Genomic DNA, 26,907 nt, shown 5'->3' on the forward strand with positions numbered 1-26,907 from the left:
TGTATTCAGATACGTTGTAGAGCAGAAAATGGCACCATACAACACAGAGAAACTATGCTGATATTTGAGTTTAAAATGACAAAACAAATTATTTTCAGTTAGGACATTTTATTCCTTAAAAACAAAGAAACATTTGATCAATTTTGTATAAGAAATGATCATACAGGCTGTAAATAATCACGTCTCAACCAGACAAGACAATTATATATGATGAAATATTATGAGCAATGGTCCTACAGATCAAGGTACAAGGACACGTAATGAATCAAGTCACTGAGTCTGACCACCGGATCATCTCAATCATCTCTTACATCATACATTGGTTCCTGGAGACCTATTCTGAACAAGGTAACATACAACAATATTCAGTATTAGTGCCAGAAGTTTGGTAAACACAATCCATTTATGCCTGTAGAAAAACAATAAGTCAGTAAAAGAATCTTACATAATCCCAATGTAATGTCAACTAACTTGGCTAACTAGTCCTTGGCTACCAAACATTGAATGTGAACATAACATGAATAATCTACAGAATACTCATTAATAATGATTCTGGAAAGTAAACAAACATAAACTTAAAGACAAAATGCCTCTGTGAACAATTGAAACTATCATACAACCAAGACCACATGGCCCAAGTGTATTAACTTCCATGTCTGTTAGCTAAATGAGACTGACAGTAAACATAATTGTTTTAGAAAAGAAGGTGTAGAGAAAATAAATTTAAAAAAAATGTGATAAGAATATCACAGGTTACGTACATGCCAACAAGGGCTGGGACAGGTAAATCGGGTACCCGGGTCGGGTGGGTACCGAGTAGGACCCGGGTACCCACAGGACTACCAGGACCCGTGGTTAGTCACGTGATATATTGTTTAGTGACTTAAAGTGTAGATAATTTTTGTCATTAATGTTCGCATTTCTTTCTGACTATGCATCCATTCCTTCTGATTTTTCATATTTTTGAATCAAGATATAACTTAAGTCAACTTCAGTGTGTGCACGACCAGATTGTTTAATACATGTATCTAAATATGTTTTGCCAGGACTATGGTAAAAAATTCCCAATCGGACATTTTGTACCTATCTTTTGTGACCTACAGTGGGTACCCGGGTAGGGTCGGGTAATGCCAACATCTGGGGCTGGATAAAGGTTTGCTTGGGCAAGTAAAACGTACAATGATTTTGGTAGAACATTATAAACAAGAGTCATCAGAAGATGACAAATCCCCCATGCCATCTGACTGTTACTTTAAGTCTAACTTGATGAGAGAACTTCTGTCTAATCTGTCTCTCAGTATACGAGTTATTGAACTATCAAATCAATATCAAGGAAATGGGAATCTATGTCAAACTTTTGACAAAGAAACAGAAAAAATAAATAAATTCAAAACATCCCTTAATAGCAAAAGCCACCAGTTGACAACCTGATCTTTTTCTGGAAACTATGCACGCACAGAGTACCTCTAGTTTTAGAGATATGGTCCGGACAAACACACCACTATGAACAGAGTCAAAGTCAAACTTTTTGCCATGGGGACATGAAAACAAATTCTAAATAGCAAAAGGCTTCAGCCTTTGACTAATGCCGGTACATGAACCAAGTTTGGATGAAAAATGTTGAATTGCTTTTTGTACTATTCCGGAAACGACACCGACCTCCATTTAAGCTAAGTCGTAACTTGTTTCAATAAAACAGGGAAAAATCAAATTTTGAATGGAGAATTTAGGCACCATTTCAGTCCTTGGTTAATATATGTACCAGTTTTGGATGAAACGTTTCACAGATTTCAAGTTGTGCTGCGGAAACGACACTTACCACATCTATTTGAGACTAAGTAGAAACTTAAGTGCTTTTGCATAGAAATCGAGAAAGAAAAATGACAAAAGTCTGCAAATAGCAAAAGGCACAACTTCAGGATCTGTTAAAACAAATATTGAACGGTTTTCGAGTAAGGCTCCGGAAACAAAATGATTACAGACGCACAGACGTGCAGACAGACAGACAAGGCATTATTTGCCAGGGTGATAAAAAGGGAAACAAGGCTTTGTAGAATCTACTACAAGACACACAAGACATTCTCACTGCATGATTAATTACACAAAGAAGTTTCAGAGTTGTGAGACAAAGCAACAGCACCCACAGAGTTGGTGTGCAATTCTGTGCAGTGATAATGATTCACTTACTGTGAACACAAACACAAAATTCATGTAGTTAATGCTTTTGAGGAAATGTAAGACAATGAGGCATTGCTATATACACTCAATGGTCATAATATCGTAAAATATCCACATGTACAAATATATACCATCTCAACACACATGTGGCATGTGCCAAATATCACAATAAGTATGAGAAGGCAAAGCAAATTGGAATGTCATCATTGATTCATATGCGTCAAATTACAAATATATGTACCGATATGGTGCAAACACAGTTCTCCTTTGAGGAGGTAGACAAAAGTTACAACCACAACAATAGTGCAAAGATATCAAAGTAAGTAATCAGTTTAAATGACATCTCCCTTAAGACAGGATTTCAGCATAAGAAATAAAATGTAAAATTTGGTAAACAAATGATGACATTTGTATTTAATATACTAAATTGTTTTGGGGAGAACATGTGGAAAACTTGTGCCCTGCACACTGTTTGATCTCTTTGAAAGGTTTTGCAAAAACTACTCCTGCAATTGTATGTGAAAGGCACAAATGCCAGGTCACAAGGGCTCGCGAACATTACACTATTATATACACAATATACTAAGTGTGACAAGTTGGTTGTCATTAAACTTTCATAATTACATAATCAACAACCAGGAAATGCCTCATCATGAAGACAAAATCCTATACCTATAAATAGCCAAGTTGACACAAATGTCCTGGCGCTGTATAACACTATGAAACAAAGCTCCAGATAGATCCTTGTTATTCTTCAGAATCCATAGCAATGTGAACACCCATTCACGGACATCCATATTTGACTTCTTTATAGATATTGTGTTCAGCATATCCATCAGAATGTATGCAATAGCTTCCTTCATGTCCACACATGGTAATATGTGACCACTCTGAAGTGTAAGAAAAGATACATGGGATATAACTGAGTACAATGATACACAGACAGTCAGGCAAAACATTTGCACTCTTTAAAGTCATTTCGTCCTGAAAGTCATGGGTGATAAGGACTTCTTGTAGCTTTCTTCAAGAACCTTTTCTGGCTTATCGGGTAGAAGATTAACAATATGCGAATTAACCTCACAATTTCAAATCTATACCTTAGTAAAGGTAATGAGCAATAAGAAGGTTTGTAGTATTTGCCCTGGTTGTCAGGGACCAAATCATCTGACAATACTGACCAGAAATCTGTTTTAGTTTTGTCCAGAACTGTGGCTAAGTGTGTGTCTTCAGGGGGCACGGGAGGGCCAGTTATCAAAGGCGCCCCAATAAGCTGTGCAGTTATAAACATCTAAGACCTGCATCTATTCGTGTTTTTCTCCCACATTAAGCTGACACGCCATGATATAACTGGAATACTGTTAAAAGTGGCGTCAAACCAAACTAAATCACATGCTCACTCTCTCACTCTCACCACCTTAGTACTGTTTATTAAGTTGACCATTTTATACTATACATGTATCCACTAGATGAGTAACTCAAACCCATCATAATATTGCAGACCATAAGCTAACATAGACATATATATATAAAATATTCTTACATGTACTTTTGTGTTAAACTTTCCAGCTTATTTCCAACTTGGCACTTGAACAGGTTTTATTTTCCCCGAGCACAACCTGTATCAACAGAGAGACAGTTATAAGATATATTTTACCTTGTTGGCAACATATGTTAAGTTAAGAGGACTTCACCATAAATAGTGCGATAACACTGTATGGTCCTGAGATACCCCGGTCACACGCTTGGTTGATTCCTACCAGTGTCTGTGTGATAAAGGCTCTACATACAATAAGACTTATTATGTCTTATGTTCGATCCCATATGGTCAGTCTGACCTCACTACGCCATCACTGCCTCAACTATACTTGGGATACGTACGTGGCATAGTGAGTGAGTGAGTTACAATTTTACATCGCCATACGTGGCATAGTGAGTGAGTGAGTTACAATTTTACATCGCCATACGTGGCATAGTGAGTGAGTGAGTTATTATTTTACATCGACGTACGTGGCATAGTGAGTGAGTTACAATTTTACATCGCCATACGTGGCGTAGTGAGTGAGTTACACTTTTACATCGCCGTACGTGGCATAGTGAGTGAGTGAGTTATAATTTTACATCACCTTACGTGGCATAGCGAGTGAGTAATGATTTTACATCGCTGTACGTGGCATAGTGAGTGAGTTATAATTTTACATCGCCATACGTGGCGTAGTGAGTGAGTTACACTTTTACATCGCCGTACGTGGCATAGTGAGTGAGTGAGTTATAATTTTACATCACCTTACGTGGCATAGCGAGTGAGTAATGATTTTACATCACCTTACGTGGCATAGCGAGTGAGTAATGATTTTACATCGCTGTACGTGGCATAGTGAGTGAGTTATAATTTTACATAGCCGTACGTGGCATAATGAGTGAGTCACACTTTTACATCACCTTACGTGGCATAGCAAGTGAGTGAGTTATTATTTTACATCGCCGAACGTGGCATAGTGAGTGAGTTACGATTTTACATCGCCGTACATGGCATAATGAGTGAGTTTCACTTTTACATCGCCGTACGTGGCATAGTGAGGGAGTTATATTTTTACATCGGCGTACATGGCATAGTGAGTTATAATTTTACATCGCCGTACGTGGCATAGTGAGTGAGTTATATTTTTACATCACCATACGTGGCATAGTGAGTGAGTTATAATTTTACATCACCGTACATGGCACAGTGAGTAAGTTATAATTTTACATCAATGTACGTGGCATAGTGAGTGAGTAACAATTTTACATCACCGTATGTGGCATAAGTAACAATACTATTTTGCTGTATGAAGGAAAGGAATTTGGCGTATTGAGCTTTACATTTGTTTTTAAAAGTGCAAACCACTCTCCATTGCAGTCAAGGACCCCACTGAGGAAGTTGATGCCGTTTTGAACATTTCAGTTAAATCACGGGGTATCAACTTCTTGTGGAAGGAAAGGAAAGTGATGTAGGTACAGGTTCATCACTGGTGAAACCAGTCAGCACCGACGTGGTTCCTACCAGCCAGGTGACAAGTTGACAACATGATAAAGCTAATTATTATAAAACTTTATTCAAAACAAATTTACAAACGTTATGAGGGAAAGCACCAAGTAATCGTTTTAACAACTATTTATTCTCAAGTGCTCCAATGATAAGGGGTGTCATTAAACAAGAAAAAGTAATAATGAAAATACGGTAATAGGTTCACAGGTACGTTACTAACAACTAATTCTACCAATAGACGACAATAAAAATGATCAAATGAGCCAAATCTGCGCTGACAAAGATCTGATTAATTAAATCAGAGCAAAGCACAAGCGGCTGAGCTAAGCAACTGTATTACAGTAATAACATGAGAGCAGCTAAAACAACACTTAGGAAATACAGGATTCATCAAAAATAGTTTTGATAAAAGACAACCATTTACAATGTAAATCATCCTCCTGGTTGAAATCATATGTCTCTAAAACTCTCTCCGATACATACTGGCCATCTTGGAAAGTGGATATTTCAAATTCAAGTAAATGCTCCTCATATCATATTTTTAAAATCGCCTATAAACTTGAAACATATTTAATAAACATCCCTCCCCAAATATATAATTCAAATTGCTATTCTGTAGGACATCTTGTCTGCCAATAGAAACCGCAAGATGGTTGTGTTGACATTGGAGATGAATTCCAGTGTAAATGTAAATACATGTATTCCAATGAACAAAGGGACAAGTACATCCCCAAAAACTATTCGTAAAGACCAAATATCTTATAACTCCAACAATTATTTAACTGCCATAAGATATCTGTCCAAAAGAAACAATGTAAATTTGTTAACATAAAATAAAAATTGTAAAAAGTTCCGGGTTACCTCTGTCCGCAGTGTAAAATACTGTTTGTACCTCATATGCCGAGGGAAACAAAGTGATGTTCTGTTCTAACAAGATACCGACCAGATGCATAGACAGCCATTTAAGTCAGCTGCAACCAGTTAACACCTGAGTTAATTAACTCAACACTCTGATGAGTGAATAACCTCTGCCCAGTTAAATAAAGGGAAATAAACACAGAGGGCCTATCCCTAAAATAAGTCCCTTGGACAATAAAATAGACGAGAACGTCATAATATCAAACTAGTCAAATAGACTAAAGATTCAGTCACTTTGACCGAGCAAGGAAATACTAAAATTCCCCAAAAGCTAGACAATCTCCACGGATTACTAGAAAAAATTGAGTATTTGAAACGCTAGTTACATGTACTAAGTTTAGCTCAATACAACCAGAGTAAGTCAGTCCTGATACGAGATCCCGTAGCAAACCGACCATTAAAACTGCCTAATGAATCCTGGGGGATAAAGATACAAGATCTTGAAAATGTTTATATATACAGGGCGCAGGCCTCAGAGAGGTCAGTCTCTCCTGGACTGCTGGGGAATACAATGGTCTGAGGCACTTAACCAACGTGTGTGTCTAAACATGGGGAAAACACAAATAACAAACTACTATATCCATACTGATGATGAAATCATAAAAATAAAACACTGAACATAGGCTATCCAACGGTATCATCAAAGATTACAAGAAACTAAGTACAATTATTGGGGAGGCAAAATCGATCATAAATACATGAGAAATATCTGAATGTACATATACGTGTAGTTTATTTGTTGTTTAAAGTCGCACTCAGCAATATTCCAGCTATATGATGGCGGTCTGTAAATAATCGAGTCTAGACCAGACAATCCAGTGATTGATTTCATGAGCATCGATCCACGCAATTGGGGTCACCTCAAGGTAAAAACTGTTATACTTATTGAATATTTAGTGCATGTGTGAATGTATGGCTATCGATATGAAATACATTTGTATTGTCATTACTTTCACTGGAATTTGCAATGATAGAGGCAAAATGTGACCCAGATATGTCAAACGATTGAAACTCTATGACTGTCTATACTCTTACTTTTAAGAATGCTAGGCTTGTTTTAGAAGTATCAAATGAATACATCCAGAGCAGCATGGCTCAACCACATCTGTATGTATCCATTCTCGTGACAGACCAAAATAGATTTTCAAAATTAATATGACAAATGCAGACTGAATTTGAAACATGGCAGAAACCTATGTGTACCCTCACAGCTATAAACACTAAACTTTTATCAGTGTGGCTTTGAATTCCCAAAATATACTAAAATTCCAAAACATTAACACTTGATCTATGTACGCTTTATAAAAATATGTAATAAATTTCATATGCCGTTGAGAAGTAGTAAGTGAGTTGTATTTTACGCCTCTTTTTATCAATTTTCAGCAATATCATGGCGGGGCACACCAGAAATGGGCTTCACACATTGTACCCATGTGGGGTATCGAACCAGCGTGTTTGGCGTGACAAGCGAATGCTTTAACCACCAGGCTATCCCACCGGCACCTCGGTATTGAAGTAGACGGTAACACAACATGGAAGATGCATTTTCCAAAGCGGAATTGGGTTGCTATGTGGTGATGGTGATTGGAGTCCCATTTAACCCACTCATGTAGAGGTCAGTCTGTCCTGGACTGCTGGCAGCAGGGAATACAATAGTCTGAGGCACTTTACCAACGGACCCGTGAAGATTCCGGGGTAGAATAGGTCTTCAGCAACCCATACTTGCCATAAAAAGCGACTATGCTTGTCGTAAAAGGCGACTAACGGGATCGGGTGGTCAGGCTTGCTGACTTGGTTCATACATGTCATCGATCCCAATTGCGTGGATCGATGTTCATGATGTTTATCACTGGATTGTCTGGTCCAGACTCGATTATTTTACAGACCGCCGTCATATAGCTGGAATATTGCTGAGTGCGGCGTTAAACAACAAACCAAAACCAAAACCAAAAACTTAACCAACGCGTGTTTCAAAACCTGGGGAAAACACGAATAACAAACTACCATATGTATACCGATGATGAAAGTATCAAAACAAAGCACTGAGAATAAGCTATTCAGCGGTATCATTAAAGATTCCAACAAGCTGTGTACAATTATTGGGGAGGCAACAATGATCATAAATACATAAGAAATATCAGAGTGTACATATAAATTCCCCTAATGTTTGAAAATCATAGTTACAAAAACATTTTCAATATATGGATAAGGTAGCGAACATACAGGAGCTGACTTAGCAAGAACATTTCAACTGATCAAGGAATAGGGATTTGAATTGGAGACTTAGTAACCAAGGATAATGACGACATTGATATGAAGTGATACAGTTAACTACAACGTGCTGACTAGAATTATACTGATTGTCGTTATGTCTTCAGTCAGACAATCACACACAGGTGGGAGCAGCATGGCTATTGGGACACTTCAGTCCGTCGTGGATGAAAGAATCGGAGTCCAAAACTAGTCCATTGATATTCGGAGGAATTGCCTGTTGGAAAGAAAGATACATTTGTTCTATATTAATCCAGAGATGGGACTGTTGAACATGCATTTAACAGATTATTGGAGCGGAACTGAATACACGTTTTTCAATATTTTCTGTGAAAAATGATGAAGAAAATTTTGGAGAACCTACTTGTCATAAACAATGGATGACGTCATTAATTATATGCAAACAATACTTTGATAGGACGTGGCATTGCTATGGAATGCTTCACAAATAATAAAAACAATGGGATAATGGAATTACAAAACATATTAATTGCTAATCCATGCCGACTGGCTCAGTGAGAATTAATGTAAATGTTTGTACCAATATCCTTGCCCCAATGGATAATTTGCTATATTACTATGTTGATATAATTACTTGCCTACTGGTATATGATGGTGCAGTGCACCATAGCGGTATCCTAGATGTCTGTAATCTTCATCGTATATGCTGCTGCAGTGGCCGAGCGTGCAGACTCACCCTGACAAGCGCGGAGACAGGTGCAGTGTGCTGCCACGGCAAGTGTACCTGCAAACATACAGATTGTGATCAGATGGCATTGCATGTACACAGGAACAATGGATTAGGTGAGGTGAAATGGGGTTTAATGTCGCATTCAAGACTTTTGCACTTATATATCAAAATCATTCAATCAATTCCTGAAAAGAGACGTTCTCCAAACACAAGTAACCTAGAACAACAGCCTAAATGTGTCAGACTTGGTTATCAAAGTAGTCCGATTTCATGAAGTCTCAGTAGCCAGTCGCCACACAGTCAACAGGCTATTGGTCTCACAGCCAACAGGCCACTGATCTCACAGTCAACAGTCCAGCAGAGAAAGAGAACTTCCTGCTTCATCGTTGGGGACCACGTCAACCTGGTGTTACCTCATCGACACTATAGGAATAATTTTTTATGTAGAATATGTATAGTTTCTAGTCCATATCTCACTTGAACAGCTCTCATGTTGCCGCCATCCTCAGTTGTTGCCAGCCTCAGTTGTCAGCAGCCACCAGCCTCAGTTGCCACCAGCCTTAGTTGCCACCAGCCTCAGTTGTCAGCAGCCACCAGCCTCAGTTGCCACCAGCCCCAGTTGTTGCCAGCCTTAGTTGCCACCAGCCTCAGTTGTCAGCAGCCACCAGCCTCAGTTGCCACCAGCCTCAGTTGCCACCAGCCTTAGTTGCCACCAGCCTCAGTTGTTGCCAGCCTCAGTTGTCACCAGCCTCAGTTGTCAGCAGCCACCAGCCTCAGTTGCCACCAGCCTCAGTTGCCACCAGCCTTAGTTGCCACCAGCCTCAGTTGCCACCAGCCTCAGTTGTTGCCAGCCTCAGTTGTCAGCAGCCACCAGCCTCAGATGCCACCAGCCTTAGTTGCCACCAGCCTCAGTTGCCACCAGCCTTAGTTGCCACCAGCCTCAGTTGCCACCAGCCTTAGTTGCCACCAGCCTCAGTTGCCACCAGCCTCAGTTGTTGCCAGCCTCAGTTGTCACTTGCCTTAGTTGCCGCCAGCCTCAGTGGTCGCCTGCCTCAGTTGCCACCAGTCTCCATTGCAACCAGACTCTGTTGTCACCAGCATTGGTTAACACTAGCCTCAGATCCCAGCCACTGCCTCAGCCACAGTCAGGGACCACGTCAACCTGGTGTTACATCTCCACATGCAGTGAGTAAAACTGAAGATATAAACTAATAATTTGTTCTATAGGTATGATTTTTTAATGTATAATATGTATAGTTACTAGTCTATATCTCACTTGAACAGCTGTCATGTTGGTGCCTACATTTCATTGTTATTCGTCTGTCTACTACCCAACAAAGTTTCAAAGAGGGTCTCACACACATGTGAATTGATCGGCATGTTATGGAAGTTATTGAATAAATTCTTAAATTAATAAAATACTGTCTATACTCCTACTTTGAAGAATCCTAGGCTTGTTTAGAAGGTATCAAATGAATACATCCAGAGCAGCATGGCTCAACCACATCTGTATATATCCATTCTCGTGACAGGCCAAAATAGATTTTCAAAATTAATATGACAAATGCAGACTGAATTTGAAACATGGCAGAAACCTATGTGTACCCTCACAGCTATAAACACTAAACTTTTATCAGTGTGGCTTTGAATTCCCAAAATATACTAAAATTCCACACCATTAACACTTGATCTATGTACGCTTTATATATATTTGAATAAATTTCTTATGCCGATTTAGAAGTAGTAAGTGAGTTGTATTTTACGCCGCTTTTTATCAATTTTCAGCAATATCACGGCGGGGGACACCAGAAATGGGCTTCACACATTGTACCCATGTCGGGAATCGAACCCACATCTTCTATGTGACAGGCCAACACTTTAACCACCAAGCTATCCCACCAGCCCCTAGGTTTTGGAGTAGACAGTAACACGGCATGGAAGATACATTTTCTTAAGCGGAGTTTGGCTGCTATGTGGTGATGGTGATTGGAGTCCCATTTAACCCACTCATGTAGAGGTCAGTCTCTCCTGGACTGCCGGGGAATACAATAGTCTGAGGCGCTTAACCAATGTGTGTTTCTAAACACCGGGAAAACACGAATAACAAACTACCATGTCCATACTGATGATGTAAGTATCAAAATAAAGCACTGAACATTAGCTATCACAATGGTAGTGAACATATAAGAGATAACAAACATCAAGTCAATACATGGTATGAGTGTGCCATTAGTTTGTTTGTTGCACTCAGGCGATGGTCTGTAAATAATCGAGTCTAGACCAGACAATCCAGTGATTGACATCATGATCATCGATCCACACAGCAAGTCTGATCACCCGATCCCGTCAGTCGCTCTTATGACAAGCATAGCCACCTTTCACGGCAAGCATTGGTTGCTGAAGACCTATTCTACCCCGGAGAGTGTGCCATTAGATCACTAGAGAATGAAATAGTTGGGTCACTCATTCTCTAACACATAATGCAATGACACTGAACGACCACTGCTGGTCTTTGCCCAGCGGTGTCAGAAATAAAGCAGGGAAGCTGACTTTGCAAGGACATTACAACTGATCAAGGAAGAAGGACTTAAATTGAAGAGGTAGTTAATTATATCACTTCATATCAATGTCGTCATAAAACGTGCTGACTATAATTATACTGATTGTCGTTACGTCTTCAGTGTGACAATCACACAGGTGGGAGAGGCATGGCTACTGGGCAGACTCCAGTCCAGTTCAAATACATGTTTTTCAATATTTTCTGTGAAAAATGATGAAGAAAATACCCCACCTAGACACAGTATACTGACTCCGAGCCCATCAGTCCTTGTTTTAGCCCCTTTATGCCAAGCGCCAGACAGGGTAACAATAAGGACCATCTTTTAACGTCTTTTGGTATGACACAGCTCGGGTTCGAAGCCCCAACCATCCGCTCTCCAGGCAGACGCTCTATCCACTAGACCATGGAGGTCTTATAGTTCTTAAGACAGTTGTTTGGAACAGTCTGTCTACAACTGAATCTCATACCTTTTAATCATCAAATAAATGCAGTCTGAAACTCACCTTGTCACTTAGTTCTGTTCAACTCTGTTCTGTTCCCTAACTCCGTGTATCAAGAATATGAACTGAAGTAATTTGACCATAATGTGACCCTTCAACCAAATGTAATATGATATTTCTTCAGACACACCAGAGAGATTTGACACACTCATTTTAACGAGGGAGAATTTCCTGTTTCAAAATCATTCAATCAATTCCTGACAAGATACGTTCTCCAAACACAAGTAACCAAGAACAACAGCCTAAAAAAATGAAACAAATTCCGATCAGAGCCATAGACATTTTAATAAGGTTGGTTAAACGAACAATTCTGATTCCAATCGCTCAGTGTCATGTCATTCTGATGCACATAATTTGGATAGAAAATCTAAGAGACATTCAGTGCATTCTCATAAAGTCACACATCTAGATCAGAAAATAGACGACCAGGTGAACACTCAGGTGAACACAGCAGATGTTCTGATGAAGATTCCAACCAGTCACGTCTCAGTCATAAACGCCGCCATTCGGTTCGTAGTCACATATCAGCTGCCAGTAAGCTGTCGGATCATCAGGCTGCCAAACCTGCATGTATAACGGAGCAAGCCCAACTTAATGATCTTTGCCATAGGCGCCATGAGTAACAGGAGGCAGATGAAGTCTTAAGCATACTAGAAGATAAGGTGATTGAAGCCCAACATAAGCCGAAGAAGAAGTACGCACAGCACATATTCGGGCGCAGATGGTTGAACAAAAGGCAACTCAAAGGCGAGAGAGAATGCATGCTGAATTACAACAAGTAAGGAAGATTTGGAATTTGGAAAGAACTACATGAAGCCAAGCTACTTGAATATATGCTGACAGAGAATGATGAGCTACCTGAATCCCAGTCACCAAAGAAACTGAATCCTCATGACCCAGAATTTGAGCCTTTTTCCAATGACTTCACGGCAAATGTTACAAATAGTGATAACACTGAAGCCCCCAAGATACAAGGTAGAAGTATGTACCAGAAATCTACTCATGGGTAACCGGTCAGTGAATCTTCTGTAGACCAGAGCCCCCTTCGTCCAGGATCTGTACCTGTACTCGCAACAGTTGATCCCCAGAACACTTATCCTACAGTCAACCCTGTTTCCCAACAAGAGGCTGTAACTCATGTGATAAACAAATGTAAAAGGTATCCATCCCCTATGATACACACAATGCCTGATATGACTGAACTGATAATTGCTTCATCATATGGTATTCCTAAACCAACATTGCCCATGTTTTCTTCCGGTAGAGAAAGAGACCTTGCCATTCTTAAATTGGCGATAGAGAGCCCAGTCAATGTGCACCCCTACCTTTCCGAGCAATATAAGTATCAGTTACTTATTGGCCAACTAGAAGGCTCACCTAGGAGTCTAGCAGAAGCCTGTCTATATGATGTGAATTCATTTACCAGAGACACATATGGACACTCACGGCAGCTTGTGCAGTCTGAAATGGCTGCAATTATGCACTTTGTCTTGTAGGGTCATTCGCTAGTGGAAATGCTGAAATCCCTTGAAGGAGAAAATGGGTATGAACTCCGATGTGGCTCTCATGTTCATCGCCTTCTGGGAAAGTTACCACCTTCAGCTGGCGATAGTTTCGTTGAGTACTGCATCAACAAGAACATCCTCAGTACTGATAAAGATCAGACATACACCCTTGTTCACTTCTCCAACTGGTTGAGAATGAAAGCACTGGCAACAAGGATCGCACACCAAGCTGTTGCTGTGTACAGACCTGAAACTCAAATCGATCAACAAAGGATAATTCTCACCCTCCACAGAAGCGAAATCCTTCAACTGCAGTATTCTCAACCAAGATTGAACAGTCCAAACCTTAACACAGGCTGCTAAACCTAAGACATTTGCAGGTACCACAGGGTTTTGTGCATACTCCAACAGTTGTGAACATAGAACTATGAACATCATTTCTATATCAGGTGATATATAGGATATGTTCCACCAGATTAAACTCCTACCTGAAGACAAACCCATCCTCAGATTCCTGTGGCGCAATTTAAACAATAATGTGGATCCAGATGTCTACGAATGGCAGATCCTGACCTTCGGGACTACTTGCAGTCAATGTTGTGTGACCATTGCCCTACTGAAGCAATTGATGATCAGCGGCGAACCCTGAAGTTATGAAGAGAGGCTTTCTACGAAGACAACTGAGATACTAGAAGACTTGCCTGCAGAGACCATGTCAGATACCTTCGAGCTGTGGGCAAGTCTTGGACATGATGATAAGCAAGAACCTGCTCTTGTATTGCACTGGAAATGTAATACTGACGAACATAGCTTCCAGTATCGACCAGTTACATATGATAAACTGAAAATGAAAGTTGTGTAAAAGATCCTTGCCACATAGTATGATTGGCTACTTGACACTGTTCACGTCAAGAGCCAGAAATTTGGTGCAGGACCTAAGGCGATCAAAACATAAATGGGACGCTGTGATAGAAACTGGAAAACTTGATGATCAGTGGTGTAAGTGGGAATCTGAACGGTGTGAAATCCCTCAAGTGTGTCTACCAATATGCTACACATCTAGAAACCATGATCCTTCTCAGTCACAGAAACAACTGCACATATTCTGTGGTGCTTCGGAGTGTGCCTATGGTTCAGTTGCCTATTTGAGAAGTGCAGATAGTAATGGTGACATAGCTGTCAGTTTTGTGGCTGCGAAAAGTAGAGTGGCTCCTGAGAAGCTGCTCTCAATGCACAGACTAGAACTCTCTGCTGCCCTTACTGGTGCACAGTTAGCCGCTAAACTTCACAAAACATCGAGTTTGATGATCCAAGATACCATATTGTGGAGTGACTCAACAAATGTCAGTCAGAGTCCTGTCAGTACAAGGTGTTTGTTGGGACTTGGGTCTCTGAGATACAATCCCTGACTCCTGCAGACAGCTGGCGTTATGTGAACACAAAGGATAACCCAGCCAATGTTGTCACAGGAGGTTTAACCTTGCAGGAACTCTATGTTGCCTCCCAATGGAGGAACAGTCCTCTTTTCCTTTTAGAATCCTCTGAGAAATGTCCGACACTCATAGACACATGTGATATACCTGATGCTGCTGATCGAGGTAGCAGATGAACTGAAGGAAAGTTTCTGTTGCAATATCTCAGCTGTGAACCTTCATGATTGTTCTCAGTACAACAACTGGGAATCACTAGTCAAGGCTACCATGGAATGCCTTGATGGGGCGACCATAAGTGATCAAATTGATGAAGTTGAACTCATAGTGAAAGCTGAAACACTGTTGTTTCAACAAATTCAGCTGGAATGGCTTCCTGATGGAATTGCATCATTAAGAGAAGGCAAAGAAATAACCTGTACAAGCAAACGTATAGAACACAATCCAAAATATGACCCATCTGATGGCATGGTAGGAGTTGGTGGTAGACTCAGACAGGCCGAGGGACTCCCAGACAATGTCAAACACCCTAAAGTCCTCCACCCTAAACATCCCATAACAAGACTCATCATCAAGGACTTTGATGAAATCTTGCACCATTATGGACCAGAATGCAGCTTCGCAAAAGTTCGATGAAAGTTATGGATACTGAGGGGATGGGAAGCAATCTGGCGCCATCAGAGACTTTGTACAGCATGTCAGCGATCGTGTGCATCTCCTCAGATACCCCAGATGGCAGATCTCCCCCATCACGCCTTCAACTGTACAAACCCGCATTCTACTCGACTGGTGTGGATTGGTTTGTACCAGTGTGGGTCAAGATTGACTGCAGAAGAGGAAAGCGATGGGGAATAGTGTTCAAGTGTCTCACAACCAGGGCAGTTCACCTGGATCTGCTGGAGAGTATGGACAGTGATGCTTTCCTCATGTCTTTGAGACGATTTATAGCCCACAGAGTGAAACCCTATGAAATACTTTCAGATTTTGGTACCAATTTCAAGGATGGTGACCTTGAGTTGACTGAAGCATTTACCTCAATGAGCCCTGAGATCGCTCAGCAGTTGACCAAGCAGAAGATACACTTCAAGTATAATCCACCTTATGCACCTCACTTTGGTGGCTGCTGGGAGAGTGAAATAAAGTCTATAAAACATGGCCTTAGAGTTGTCCTCGGAGATCAGTCAGTGGCTGAGCCAGTCCTGTGAACTGTTCTTATAAGAGTTGAAGCCATAATGAACTCAAAACCCGTGTGGTGATGATGTGGTGTTAATCATTGACCCTCAGCAGATTCGGGTGGTTTGTCGTGTAGTTGAGACTTGTGTGAGCGCGGATGGTAAAGTTCGAACTGCAAAAGTTCGGGTTGATGATAAGGAATACACCAGACCCGTGTCAAGACTAGTCAAACTTCCAAAACTTGACAACAATTGATTGTTTGTGTTTACTGATGTATCGCACAATAGACAATGTCAAGTGACTTTGCACCTCAAATTTTTCTCACAGCCGCCCCCAAATTTTGTTCCAGTGTTTGAAGCGCCTTGATTCCTATTCCATTTTGTGATTACCTGATTCCTGTTGATTCCAAGTTTTTCTAAATCCCATTTTTAGACGAATAAATGGCAACTTCCATGAGGTGTGTGATTCCTTTTGATACCTATTTGACCCTACTTTACAGAAGGTATAAACGAATCATTAACACTATAGGAATAAAGTTTTATGTATAATATCTACAGTTTCTACTCTAAATCTCACTTGAACAGCTGTCATGTCAGTGCCTAAATTTAATTGATATTTGTCCATCCACTACGCAACAAAACTTTAAAGAGGGTCTCACACACATGTGAATTGATCGGCATCAGGGCTCGCATCGCACACCTAAAATGAAAATGGCACAGCTAAATCATGATCTTCGTGCCCCGATCGCACGCTTGGAAAATAGGAATTAATAACCTAACTTTGCCATATAAGGCATATTTTAATGATAAATATAAATCTCGTCAGCAATAAATTAACTCTTTTAACACCGTAGGCCGGTTTTCTGGCCAAGAAGCATCGAGTCCACACACACCGTAGGCCGGTTAACCGACCAAGCCGTAGTCACGTCAAAATAGTATATATTTTTATGGACCTACATGTAATATCATTCATTTAATAAATCTATCACATTTCAAAATGTCTGAAATACATATTCCATTTCAATTTATCATTTTTTATCGATAAATTAAAAATTATTCACTATTTCCCGCGATGTTATTAAAAATAAAATTCTCGGACACACATTTCAACAACGGGTCCACATCGAACATGTCAAAGGGCAAAATAAAGACGTTTTAAACAAATCTTTTTTTAATATATTATAGAAAGTAATAAATAAAATCAACAAAAATATATCTATAAGTAATCAAAATTACATCTAAGTTATTATTTCCATTCTTTCGCGCGATCGTGTGTAATGTAAGTCAAATGACATCTCGGCTTTCGTCGCCTTGAATTCTCGGCTCGGACACGATGTTTAATGTAAAAATATATGCATGAAAAATCTTTGTCACAGCTCGGAACCTAGCACGATACATTCACAAAGTTCCATATTTTTAATATATATCGTGATTTCCTGCTTAAAACGTTCAGAATAACACGATTTAACAAAAATCTTTCGCCAACTTCTGAAATTTATCAAACATGAACTTGGTATCACAGCTGTAATTTGATTGGCTGCCTTATGTCACATGCTCAAAATTGACCAATCACGAAACTTGTAGCAGATTTCGGCAAGAAAGCGTCATTTAGAAACCAATTTTAATCCAATGAAATCTCTTGTTATAACTACGGAAAAAAACCAGGTGATGTTACGAGCGTGTAGATGAAGGAATAAGCTTTCCAGCGATGTGTCATATGCCATTCTTCGACGAACGTGTTATTCATACGAAGCCTCGAAAACGGGGGTATTTCTTCATGTTACTGAGCAGTCAGACGCTGTTATCGGGAGATGGGTGATGACAGAAACTATTTATAATTCTTTTAAAAATGAATTTCCAATTACGTAAACAATGAAAATAGAATGGAAGTTATTGGATAAATTATTAAATTAACAACATACTGTCTATACTCCTACTTTGAAGAATCCTAGGCTTGTTTAGAAGGTATCAAATGAATACATCCAGAGCAGCATGGCTCAACCACATCTGTATATATCCATTCTCGTGACAGGCTGAAATAGATTTTCAAAATCAGGGCTAGAAATGCAATTTTTGCCAAGAGTGCCACAAGGCACAAGGTATAAAATTTAGGTGTGCCTTGGGAAATCATGGGGTGCCCAGCCAATTATTTGTTACATTTCAGCATTAAATTTTTTAACAACCATTAAAGTGTTTGTTGTTTATTTGTGTCTCTCTGTCAGTAGTTCAATCAAAATGTTAATAAATTCATGTAATTGTAAGTAAGTGAGACATCTGTGATCTTAATAGTAAGTGATTTATTCAAGTTAAAGTGAGTTACAAACTTACTTTACTGACTTCCATTTAATGACTGTGACAGACAAGCCCCATCTGAAGTAAAATCCACTTAGATCTACCTATTTCTGTTTTATTTTCATTGTTTACGTAATTGGAAATTCGTTTTTAAAAGAATTATAAATAGTTTCTGTCATCACCCATTTCCCGATAACAGCGTCTGACCGCTCAGTAACATGAAGAAATACCCCCGTTTTCGAGGCTTCGTATGAATAACACGTTCAAAGAATGGCATATGACACATCGCTGGAAAGCTTATTCCTTCATCTACACGCTCGTAACATCGCCTGTTTTTTTCCCTTAGTTATAACAAGAGATTTCATTGGATTAAAATTGGTTTCTAATGACGCTTTCTTGCCGAAATCTGCTACAAGTTTCGTGATTGGTCAATTTTGAGCATGTGACATAAGGCAGCCAATCAAATTACAGCTGTGATACCAAGTTCGTGTTTGATAAATTTCAGAAGTTGGCGAAAGATTTTTGTTAAATCGTGTTATTCTGAACGTTTTAAGCAGGAAATCACGATATATATTAAAAATATGGAACTTCGTGAATGTATCGTGCTAGGTTACGAGCAGTGACAAAGATTTTTCATGCATATATTTTTCGTGTCCATCGAGGCACGAAGATCATGATTTAGCCGTGCCATTTTCATTTTAGGCGTGCGATGACACGCAAAATACGGTTAATTTCGAGCCCTGAAAATTAATATGACAAATGCAGACTGAATTTGAAACATGGCAGAAACCTATGTGTACCCTCACAGCTAGAAACACTAAACTTTTATCAGTGTGGCTTTGAATTCCCAAACTATACTAAAATTCCAAACCATTAATGCTTGATCTATGTACCTTTATATTTCTTATGCCGGTTTAGAAGTAGTAAGTGAGTTGTATTTTACGCCGCTTTTTAGCAATTTTCAGCAATATCATGTCGGGGGACACCAGAAATGGGCTTCATACATTTTACCCATGTCGGGAATTGAACCCGCATCTTCGGTGTGACAAGCCAATACTTTAACCACCAGGCTATCCCACCAGCCCCTTGGTTTTGGAGCAGACCGTAATCGAGTCTAGACCAGACAATCCAGTGATTGACATCATGATCATCGATCCACACAGCAAGCCTGATCACCCGATCCCGTTAGTCGCTCTTACAACAAGCATAGTCACCTTTCACGGCAAACATGGGTTGCTGAAGACCTATTCTACCCCGGAGAGTGTGCCATTAGATCAGTAGAGAATGAAATAGTTGGGTCACTCATTCTCTAACACATAATGCAATGACTGCTGGACTTTGTACAGATATCCTTGCCCGAATTGATAATTTGCTATATAACAATAAGGACCATCTTTTAACATCTTTTGGTATGAAACAGCTGGGGTTTGAAACCCCCAACCATCCACTCTCCAGGCAGACACTCTATCCACTAGACCATGGAGGTCTTATAGTTCTTAAGACAGTTGTTTGGAACAGTCTGCCTACAACTGAGTCTCACACCTTTTAATCATCAAATAAATGCAGTCTGAAACTCACCTTTTCAGTCAGTTCTGTTCAACATCCATCTCAGTGGTTGCCTGATACTGCCAACATCCTACCACAGCACCGCACATGATTAGGAATGTCTGTCCTTAACTCCGTGTATCAAGAATATGAACTGAAATAATTTGACCCTTCAACCAAATGTAATATGATATTTCTTCAGACACACCAGTGAGATTTGACACACTCATTTCAACGAGTGAGAATTTCCTGTTTCAAAATCGTTCAGTCAATTCCTGACAAATGACGTTCTCCAAACACAAGTAACTGAGAAGAACAGCCTAAACATGTCAGACTCGGTTATCAAAGTAGTCCAATTTCATTAAGATGGCACAAGTTGATATGGATGAAACAAATCCGTTCAGAGCCCTAGACATTTGAGTAAGGTAGGTTAAACGAACAATTCTGATTCCAATCGCTCAGTGTCATGTCATTCTGATGCACATAATTTGGATAGAAAATCTAAGAGACAGTTAGTGCATTCTCATAAAGTCACACATCTAGATCAGAAAATGGCCGACCAGGTGAACACTCAGGTGAACACAGCAGACGTTCTGATGAGGATCCAACCAGTCATGTCTCAGTCATAAAAGCTGCCATTCGGTTCGTAGTCACATATCAGCTGCCAGTAAGCTGTCAGATCATCAGGCTGCCAAACTTGCATGTATGAAGGAGCAAGCCCAACTTAATGAACTTTGCCATAGGCGCCATGAGTAACAGGAGGCAGATGAAGTCTTAAGCATACTAGAAGATGAGGTGATTGAAGCCCAACATAAGCCGAAGAAGAAATACGCACAGCACATATTCGGGCGCAGATGGTTGAACAAAAGGCATCCCAAAGGCGAGAGAGAATGCATGCTGAATTACAACAAGTGAGGAAGATTTGGAATTTGGAAAGAGAACTACATGAAGCCAAGCTACTTGAATCTATGCTGACAGAGAATGATGAACCACCTGAATCCCAGTCACCAAAGAAACTGAATCCTAATGCCCCAGAATTAGAGCCTTTTTCCAATGACTTCACTGCAAATGTTACAAAATAGTGGCAGCGGCCCCGGCATCTTGAACAGTCTGAAATGGCTACAATTATACACATGGCTCCAGTCAGATTTGGGGAAAGTGACACATTCGAGAAGTGTCTGTTCATTCTCTAGTGGGAATGCTGAAATCCTTTGACGAGAAAATGGGTATGAACTCCGATGTGGCTCTCATGTTCATCGCCTTCTGGGAAAGTTACCACCTTCAGCTGGCGATAGTTTCATTGAGTACTACATCAACAAGAACATCCTCAGTACTGATAAAGATCAGACATACACCCTTGTTCACTTCTCCGACTGGTTGAGAATGAAAGCACTGGCAACAAGAATCGCACACCAAGCTGTTGCTGTATATAGACCTGAAACTCAAACAGATCAACAAAGGATAATTCTCACCCTCCACAAAGCGAAATCCTCCAACTGCAGTATTCTTGACCAAGACTGATCAGTCCAAACATTCAACACAGGCTGCTAAATTATCGCCTGGATAAAGGAGTGAGTGAGTGAGTGAGTATGGTTTTACGCCGCTTTTAGCAATATTCCAGCAATATCATGGCGGGGGACACCAGAAATGGGCTTCACACATTGTACCCATGTCGGGAATCGAACCCGGGTCTTCGGCGTGACGAGCGAACGCTTTAACCACTAGGCTACCCGACCGCCCCCCTGGATAAAGGATAAGAGGCGTTGTTGGCAATGTGGTCAGCACACAAGATGGCACAGTGTAGCCTGAAGAAGACCTCTTACATTTGACAATCCTGCATGATGCCACCAAGAAAGGGGGAACTCAGATCCATTCAATAGTCCTTAAGGAACAGTCACTATACCTTGATCATCCAACATGCCCTCACAGTATAATGTTGAAGGTTATTCCTGTACTACTTCATGGCCCTGAAGGAGCCATTGAAAGCTAGGTTGTTTGAGATGTTGGTTCGATGACGCCAGATAATATCATGCTCACGACAATTCATGAAGGACCTGCCTAGAGTCTTATGCCCAGAAGGCGGTGGCTCATGGGCCAATCTAGTACGTTACACTACTGGAGTATATCTATCCTATAACCTCTTGGTTTTAGTCTGATGGAGATCGACTGACTTTTAACATCGCCAGTATAGGCGCTCCGTGGTGGGCAGGAAACAGGATTGATGAAACTTATTCTCTCAACCATGGCACCCAAAACAAATTCTAAAAAGGCGAAAAGAACACATTCTGATTCAGAAAGTGAACTTGACTCCTCGGATGATGAAAAAGTCGGTCGATTGTGTTATTCAGAGAGAGACACTTGGCCCAAGTTCATCGTGCTTGAGGCCACTGAAGAACGCAAATTAACATCTTACTCACCCTTTCTACTTGAAAAAGCAATAAAAGGTAAAGTTGGTGAAGTCACTATATGTAAAGAAACTGAAATTTGGCTCTCTTCTAGTGGAATGCAAATCTTGTAAACAAGCTGCTACCCTTCTTGAATCCACTAAACTGGCAGATATAAGGATCAAAAGTTACGCTCATAAGTCGCTCAACTTCAGCAAAGGGATCATCCGCGAATTTTAAATGACCTATCAGTTGATGACATTGTTTCTGAGCTCAGAGATCAGGGCGTTATCGAAGCAAAACGTTTCACGTTCAAGAAAGATGGGAAAATTTCGCCTTCCAACACTTACCTCTTGACGTTTGATACACCTAAACTGCCAGAACGTTTAAAGGTAGGTTGCTTTGCTATGAGGATTGATTTGTTCATACCACGTCCAATCCGCTGCTTCAAATGCCAAAAATTTGGTCATGGTCAAATTTCATGCAGAAATCATGTTGTATGTTATCGCTGTGGAGATCGAGACCATGAAGGCTCTGCTTGTGATGCTATCATCAAATGTTCTAACTGCCAAGAAGCTCATATGGCATCTTCCCCTGAATGCCCTGTGTTCAAATTTGAGTCCGCAGTGCAAGTCAGAACAAAATCTTGGCTACGTTGATGCAAGGGAGATAGTCAGTGGCAATTCTCCTGCAGGACCAACGACAAAAACTTATGCATCAGCTCTAAAACCTACAAAAAATTCTGTTATGTGTCAAACAGACTGTACATGGGTCAAGGCAGACATTCCTGCATATCTTTCTTTGAACACAGATCAATCTAACAATGTATCTTCGGTTTCTGTTCAAACATCCCCTACAAATGTCCAAACACAGCAACAAACAGAAATATCACCAATAGAAGGTATACCCAAACCAGAAGTAACACGAGTGTAAGATAAAGGGTTAACTGTGACATCATACACATGAACGTAATTGATGACGTAACATGCATGAACCACACTGGATGACGTAGTAAACTATTCCATGAACCCGCCATGCTTGTTGTTCAATATATATCATAGTGTCAGAAGTGAACACAGAAAACTGGGCCGAATGGAGCAGTTACGAGCACCAAATGAACTGAGTTTTGAAGGCAATCTAGCCGAGAACTGGAAACGATGGCTTCAAAGGTTTGAGTTTACCTAACTGCTTGCGGAATCTCTGCGAAGTCAGAAGTGTGCAACCTTGCTACACATGGCGGGAGAATCAGCCGTGCAGGTATTCAATTCGTTTGAATGGGCGAATGAAGGTGACGATAAAAAGTTTGACAGAGTTAAACAGAAGTTTCAACAATATTGTCAACCGAAGAAAAACTTGATTATAGAAAAACATGCATTCTTCACGATATCACAGAAAATCGGGGAAACTATAGACCAGTATGTCACAGATTTGAAAAACAAAGCTAAAAACTGTGAGTTTGCTGACTTAACCGAAGGGTTAATTAAAGACAGAATTGTCTGTGGTGTACGAAGTGACAGTATGAGGATGCGCTTATTGAGAGAACCTGACCTAACTTTGACTCGTACAGTTGCACTGTGCAGGGCGACTGAGGCAAGTGCACAACAATTAAAAGTTCTGAGTGAAGAACAAACAGGGAGTCAAAACTTTCATGCCATTTATGCACGAGGAGGCACACGTGAGACATGGAAGGACAAAAAGCAAAGAGGACATTATGAAGAGAGGCGAAATGCACAGTATCCAAGATGTAGGGCATGTGGCTATAATCACATGAAGGATAAATGCCCAGCTGCAGGAAGAATTTGTGACAAGTGCGGTGGCAGACACCACTTTGCAAGTATGTGCAAAGCAAGACAGCCTATGTCAGATAGACGAGACCGCCCTGACAACAAAAACAGACATGTACATGTTGTGGAGAATTCAGAGTCTGAAATTGAGGATTTTGACCAACTATTCATAGGAATGCTGGAGTCAGATTGTGATAATGAGGACTGGAAAGAAACTCTGACAATAAACAAGAAACAGGTAGAGTTCAAGCTCGATACAGGGGCACAGTGTAATGTCATCTCCAAACGAGTGTATGACAGTTTGAAACTAGTAGATGAACAGTTGTCAGAATCTCAAACAAGACTAGTTTCGTATTTTGGATATAAGACGGCCCCACTTGGACAATCAAAGCTATTGTGCACACACAAGGGAATTGGTTACAAGATACTGTTCCAAGTTGTCAAAGACGACAGACCTAGCATTCTGGGAAAGAAAACATGTACAGAAATCAACTTGGGGCAACGCATACATGCAGTTGAGAGACCTGTGTTACCAAGTCCAGAGGTGAATAAAGATATTCTGGGAGAATTTCCAGAACTATTCAATGGACTGGGTTGTATGCCTGGAGAACATCACATTGAACTTTTGGATGATCTTACACCTGTTGTACATCCATCAAGAAAAGTGCCAGCAGCAATAATGGGTAAAGTAAAAACTGAGCACAACCGAATGGAGAAGCTTGGTGTCATTGTCAAACAGACAGAACCAACCAGCTGGGTGAACAGCATGGTTACTGTAGTCAAACCACACAAGACGCGCATATGTATAGATCCTAAAGATATAAACAGGGCTGTGAAAAGAGAACACTATCCCATGAGAACTGTGGAAGAAATCATGTCACGCTTACCTGGTGCTAAAGTATTTACTGTTCTGGATGCTGAGTCCGGGTTCTGGCAGATCAAATTGGATCAAGAAAGCTCCAAACTGTGCACCTTCAACACACCATATGGTAGGTATCGCTTCACAAGACTACCTTTCTGAGTTAAATCAGCTCCAGAGGTGTTCCAGCAAACAATGTCTCAGCTACTAGAGGGCATTACTGGTGCAGAATGCATCGTTGATGATGTGCTAGTGTGGGGTATAGATGTACCGCAACATAATGAGAGACTGTATACAGTCCTGAATGGGATACAGTCAAGTGGTCTGAAACTTAACAGATCAAAGTGCAAGTTAAGAATGACAGAAGTGTCATATGTTGGACATCTTCTGACAAAGGATGGACCAAACCCTGAAAAGGTGAAGGCTATTAGAGAAATGCCAGAGCCGGAAAACAAACATGACTTGATGAGATTCCTGGGCATGATTCAGTACCTAGGAAAATTCATAGCAAATTTCTCCAGTGAAACTGCGCCTCTGAGGGAGTTGATGTCAAAAGACATTGCATGGCGCTGTGAAGAACCCCAGAGAAAATGCTTCAAGAATTTGAAGAAACAAGTGACAGACACTCCGGTACTTCAGTACTTCGATGTCACTCAGCCAGTAACATTGTCAGTTGAAGCCAGTTCCGAAGGACTAGGAACAATGCTCATACAAGCTGAAAAGACAGTTGCGTTTGCATCACGATCACTAACAAGTGCACAGAAGAGATATGCACAGATCGAGAAGGAGATGCTGGGAATCCCGCATTGGTGTGAGAAATTCCATCAATATATATGTGGAAAACCTGCCCTTGTAGAAACAGACCACAAGCCCCTTGAAGCAATCTTTGGAAAACCATTGTGCCAGGCTCCACAAAGATTGCAGAGAATGTTGCTCCGTCTGCAGAAATATGATCTACAGGTTACTTACCGTCCAGGTAATGAACTTATCGTTGCTGAAGCTCTAAGCAGAGCATACCTCCCAGCTGATGACAATTGGTTCAATGAGACTACAGCAATTGAAATCTGTCATTCTCATTGGTTGGTCGTCGGACAGGAAAGATGTTCCAGCTTGTGTACAAGACTTCTGGAATATTCGTGATGAACTGACTGTAGTTGGGCATCTGGTCTTCAAGGGAAACAAACTAGTTGTTCCAAGGGCACTGCAAGCAGAAATGCTACAGAAAATTCATGAAGCACACCTGGGAATAACGAAATGCAAGCAACGAGCAAGAGATGTACTCTTCTGGATTGGAATGAACAAACATATCGAAGATTTTGTATCACAGTGTACAATCTGCAATGAAAACAAAAAGAGCAACACAAAGGAGCCATTGAAAAGCCATGACATACCAGAAAGACCATGGGCTAAAGTTGGTGCAGACTTGTTTGTATACAAAAACAGTGACTACCTGTTGTGTGTGGACTACTTTTCAAAGTACCCAGAAATTGTGAAACTAACTGACTTGTCAAGCAAAACTACTATCACAGCACTGAAGTCAGTCTTTGCTAGACACGGAATACCAGATAAAATCATGACAGACAATGGTCCACAATTTTCAAGTACTGAGTTTTGCAGATTTTCACAGGCATGGGAATTCACCCACATGACATCAAGCCCAACATATCCACAATCGAATGGTCAAGCTGAAAGGTCAGTACAGACAGTCAAGATGATGTTGAAAAAGGCAGAGGCAAGTGGAAGAGATGTTTACTTGTCCCTGCTTGAGTACAGAAATACACCTGTGGACAAAG

General features: G+C 40.5%; 2 protein-coding genes across 2 annotated transcripts; both read left to right on the plus strand.

The window, feature by feature from the left end:
* Window positions 1–14,529: 14,529 nt before the first annotated feature.
* On the plus strand, window positions 14,530–15,714 carry LOC139479376 (uncharacterized). Its single transcript, XM_071262233.1, has 2 exons — window positions 14,530–15,006; window positions 15,316–15,714. The coding sequence occupies exons 1-2, from the start codon at window positions 14,530–14,532 to the stop codon at window positions 15,712–15,714; spliced, it is 876 nt and encodes a 291-aa protein (XP_071118334.1).
* A 5-nt stretch (window positions 15,715–15,719) lies between these two features.
* Window positions 15,720–16,283, plus strand: LOC139479377 (uncharacterized). The gene has a single exon (XM_071262234.1). It carries the CDS (start codon window positions 15,720–15,722, stop codon window positions 16,281–16,283), a length of 564 nt encoding a protein of 187 aa, XP_071118335.1.
* The last annotated feature ends 10,624 nt before the right edge of the window (window positions 16,284–26,907 follow it).

This window comes from Haliotis cracherodii, unplaced genomic scaffold, assembly GCF_022045235.1.
Source record: "Haliotis cracherodii isolate W230 unplaced genomic scaffold, xgHalCrac1.p SCAF_4, whole genome shotgun sequence".
NCBI lineage: Eukaryota > Metazoa > Mollusca > Gastropoda > Lepetellida > Haliotidae > Haliotis > Haliotis cracherodii.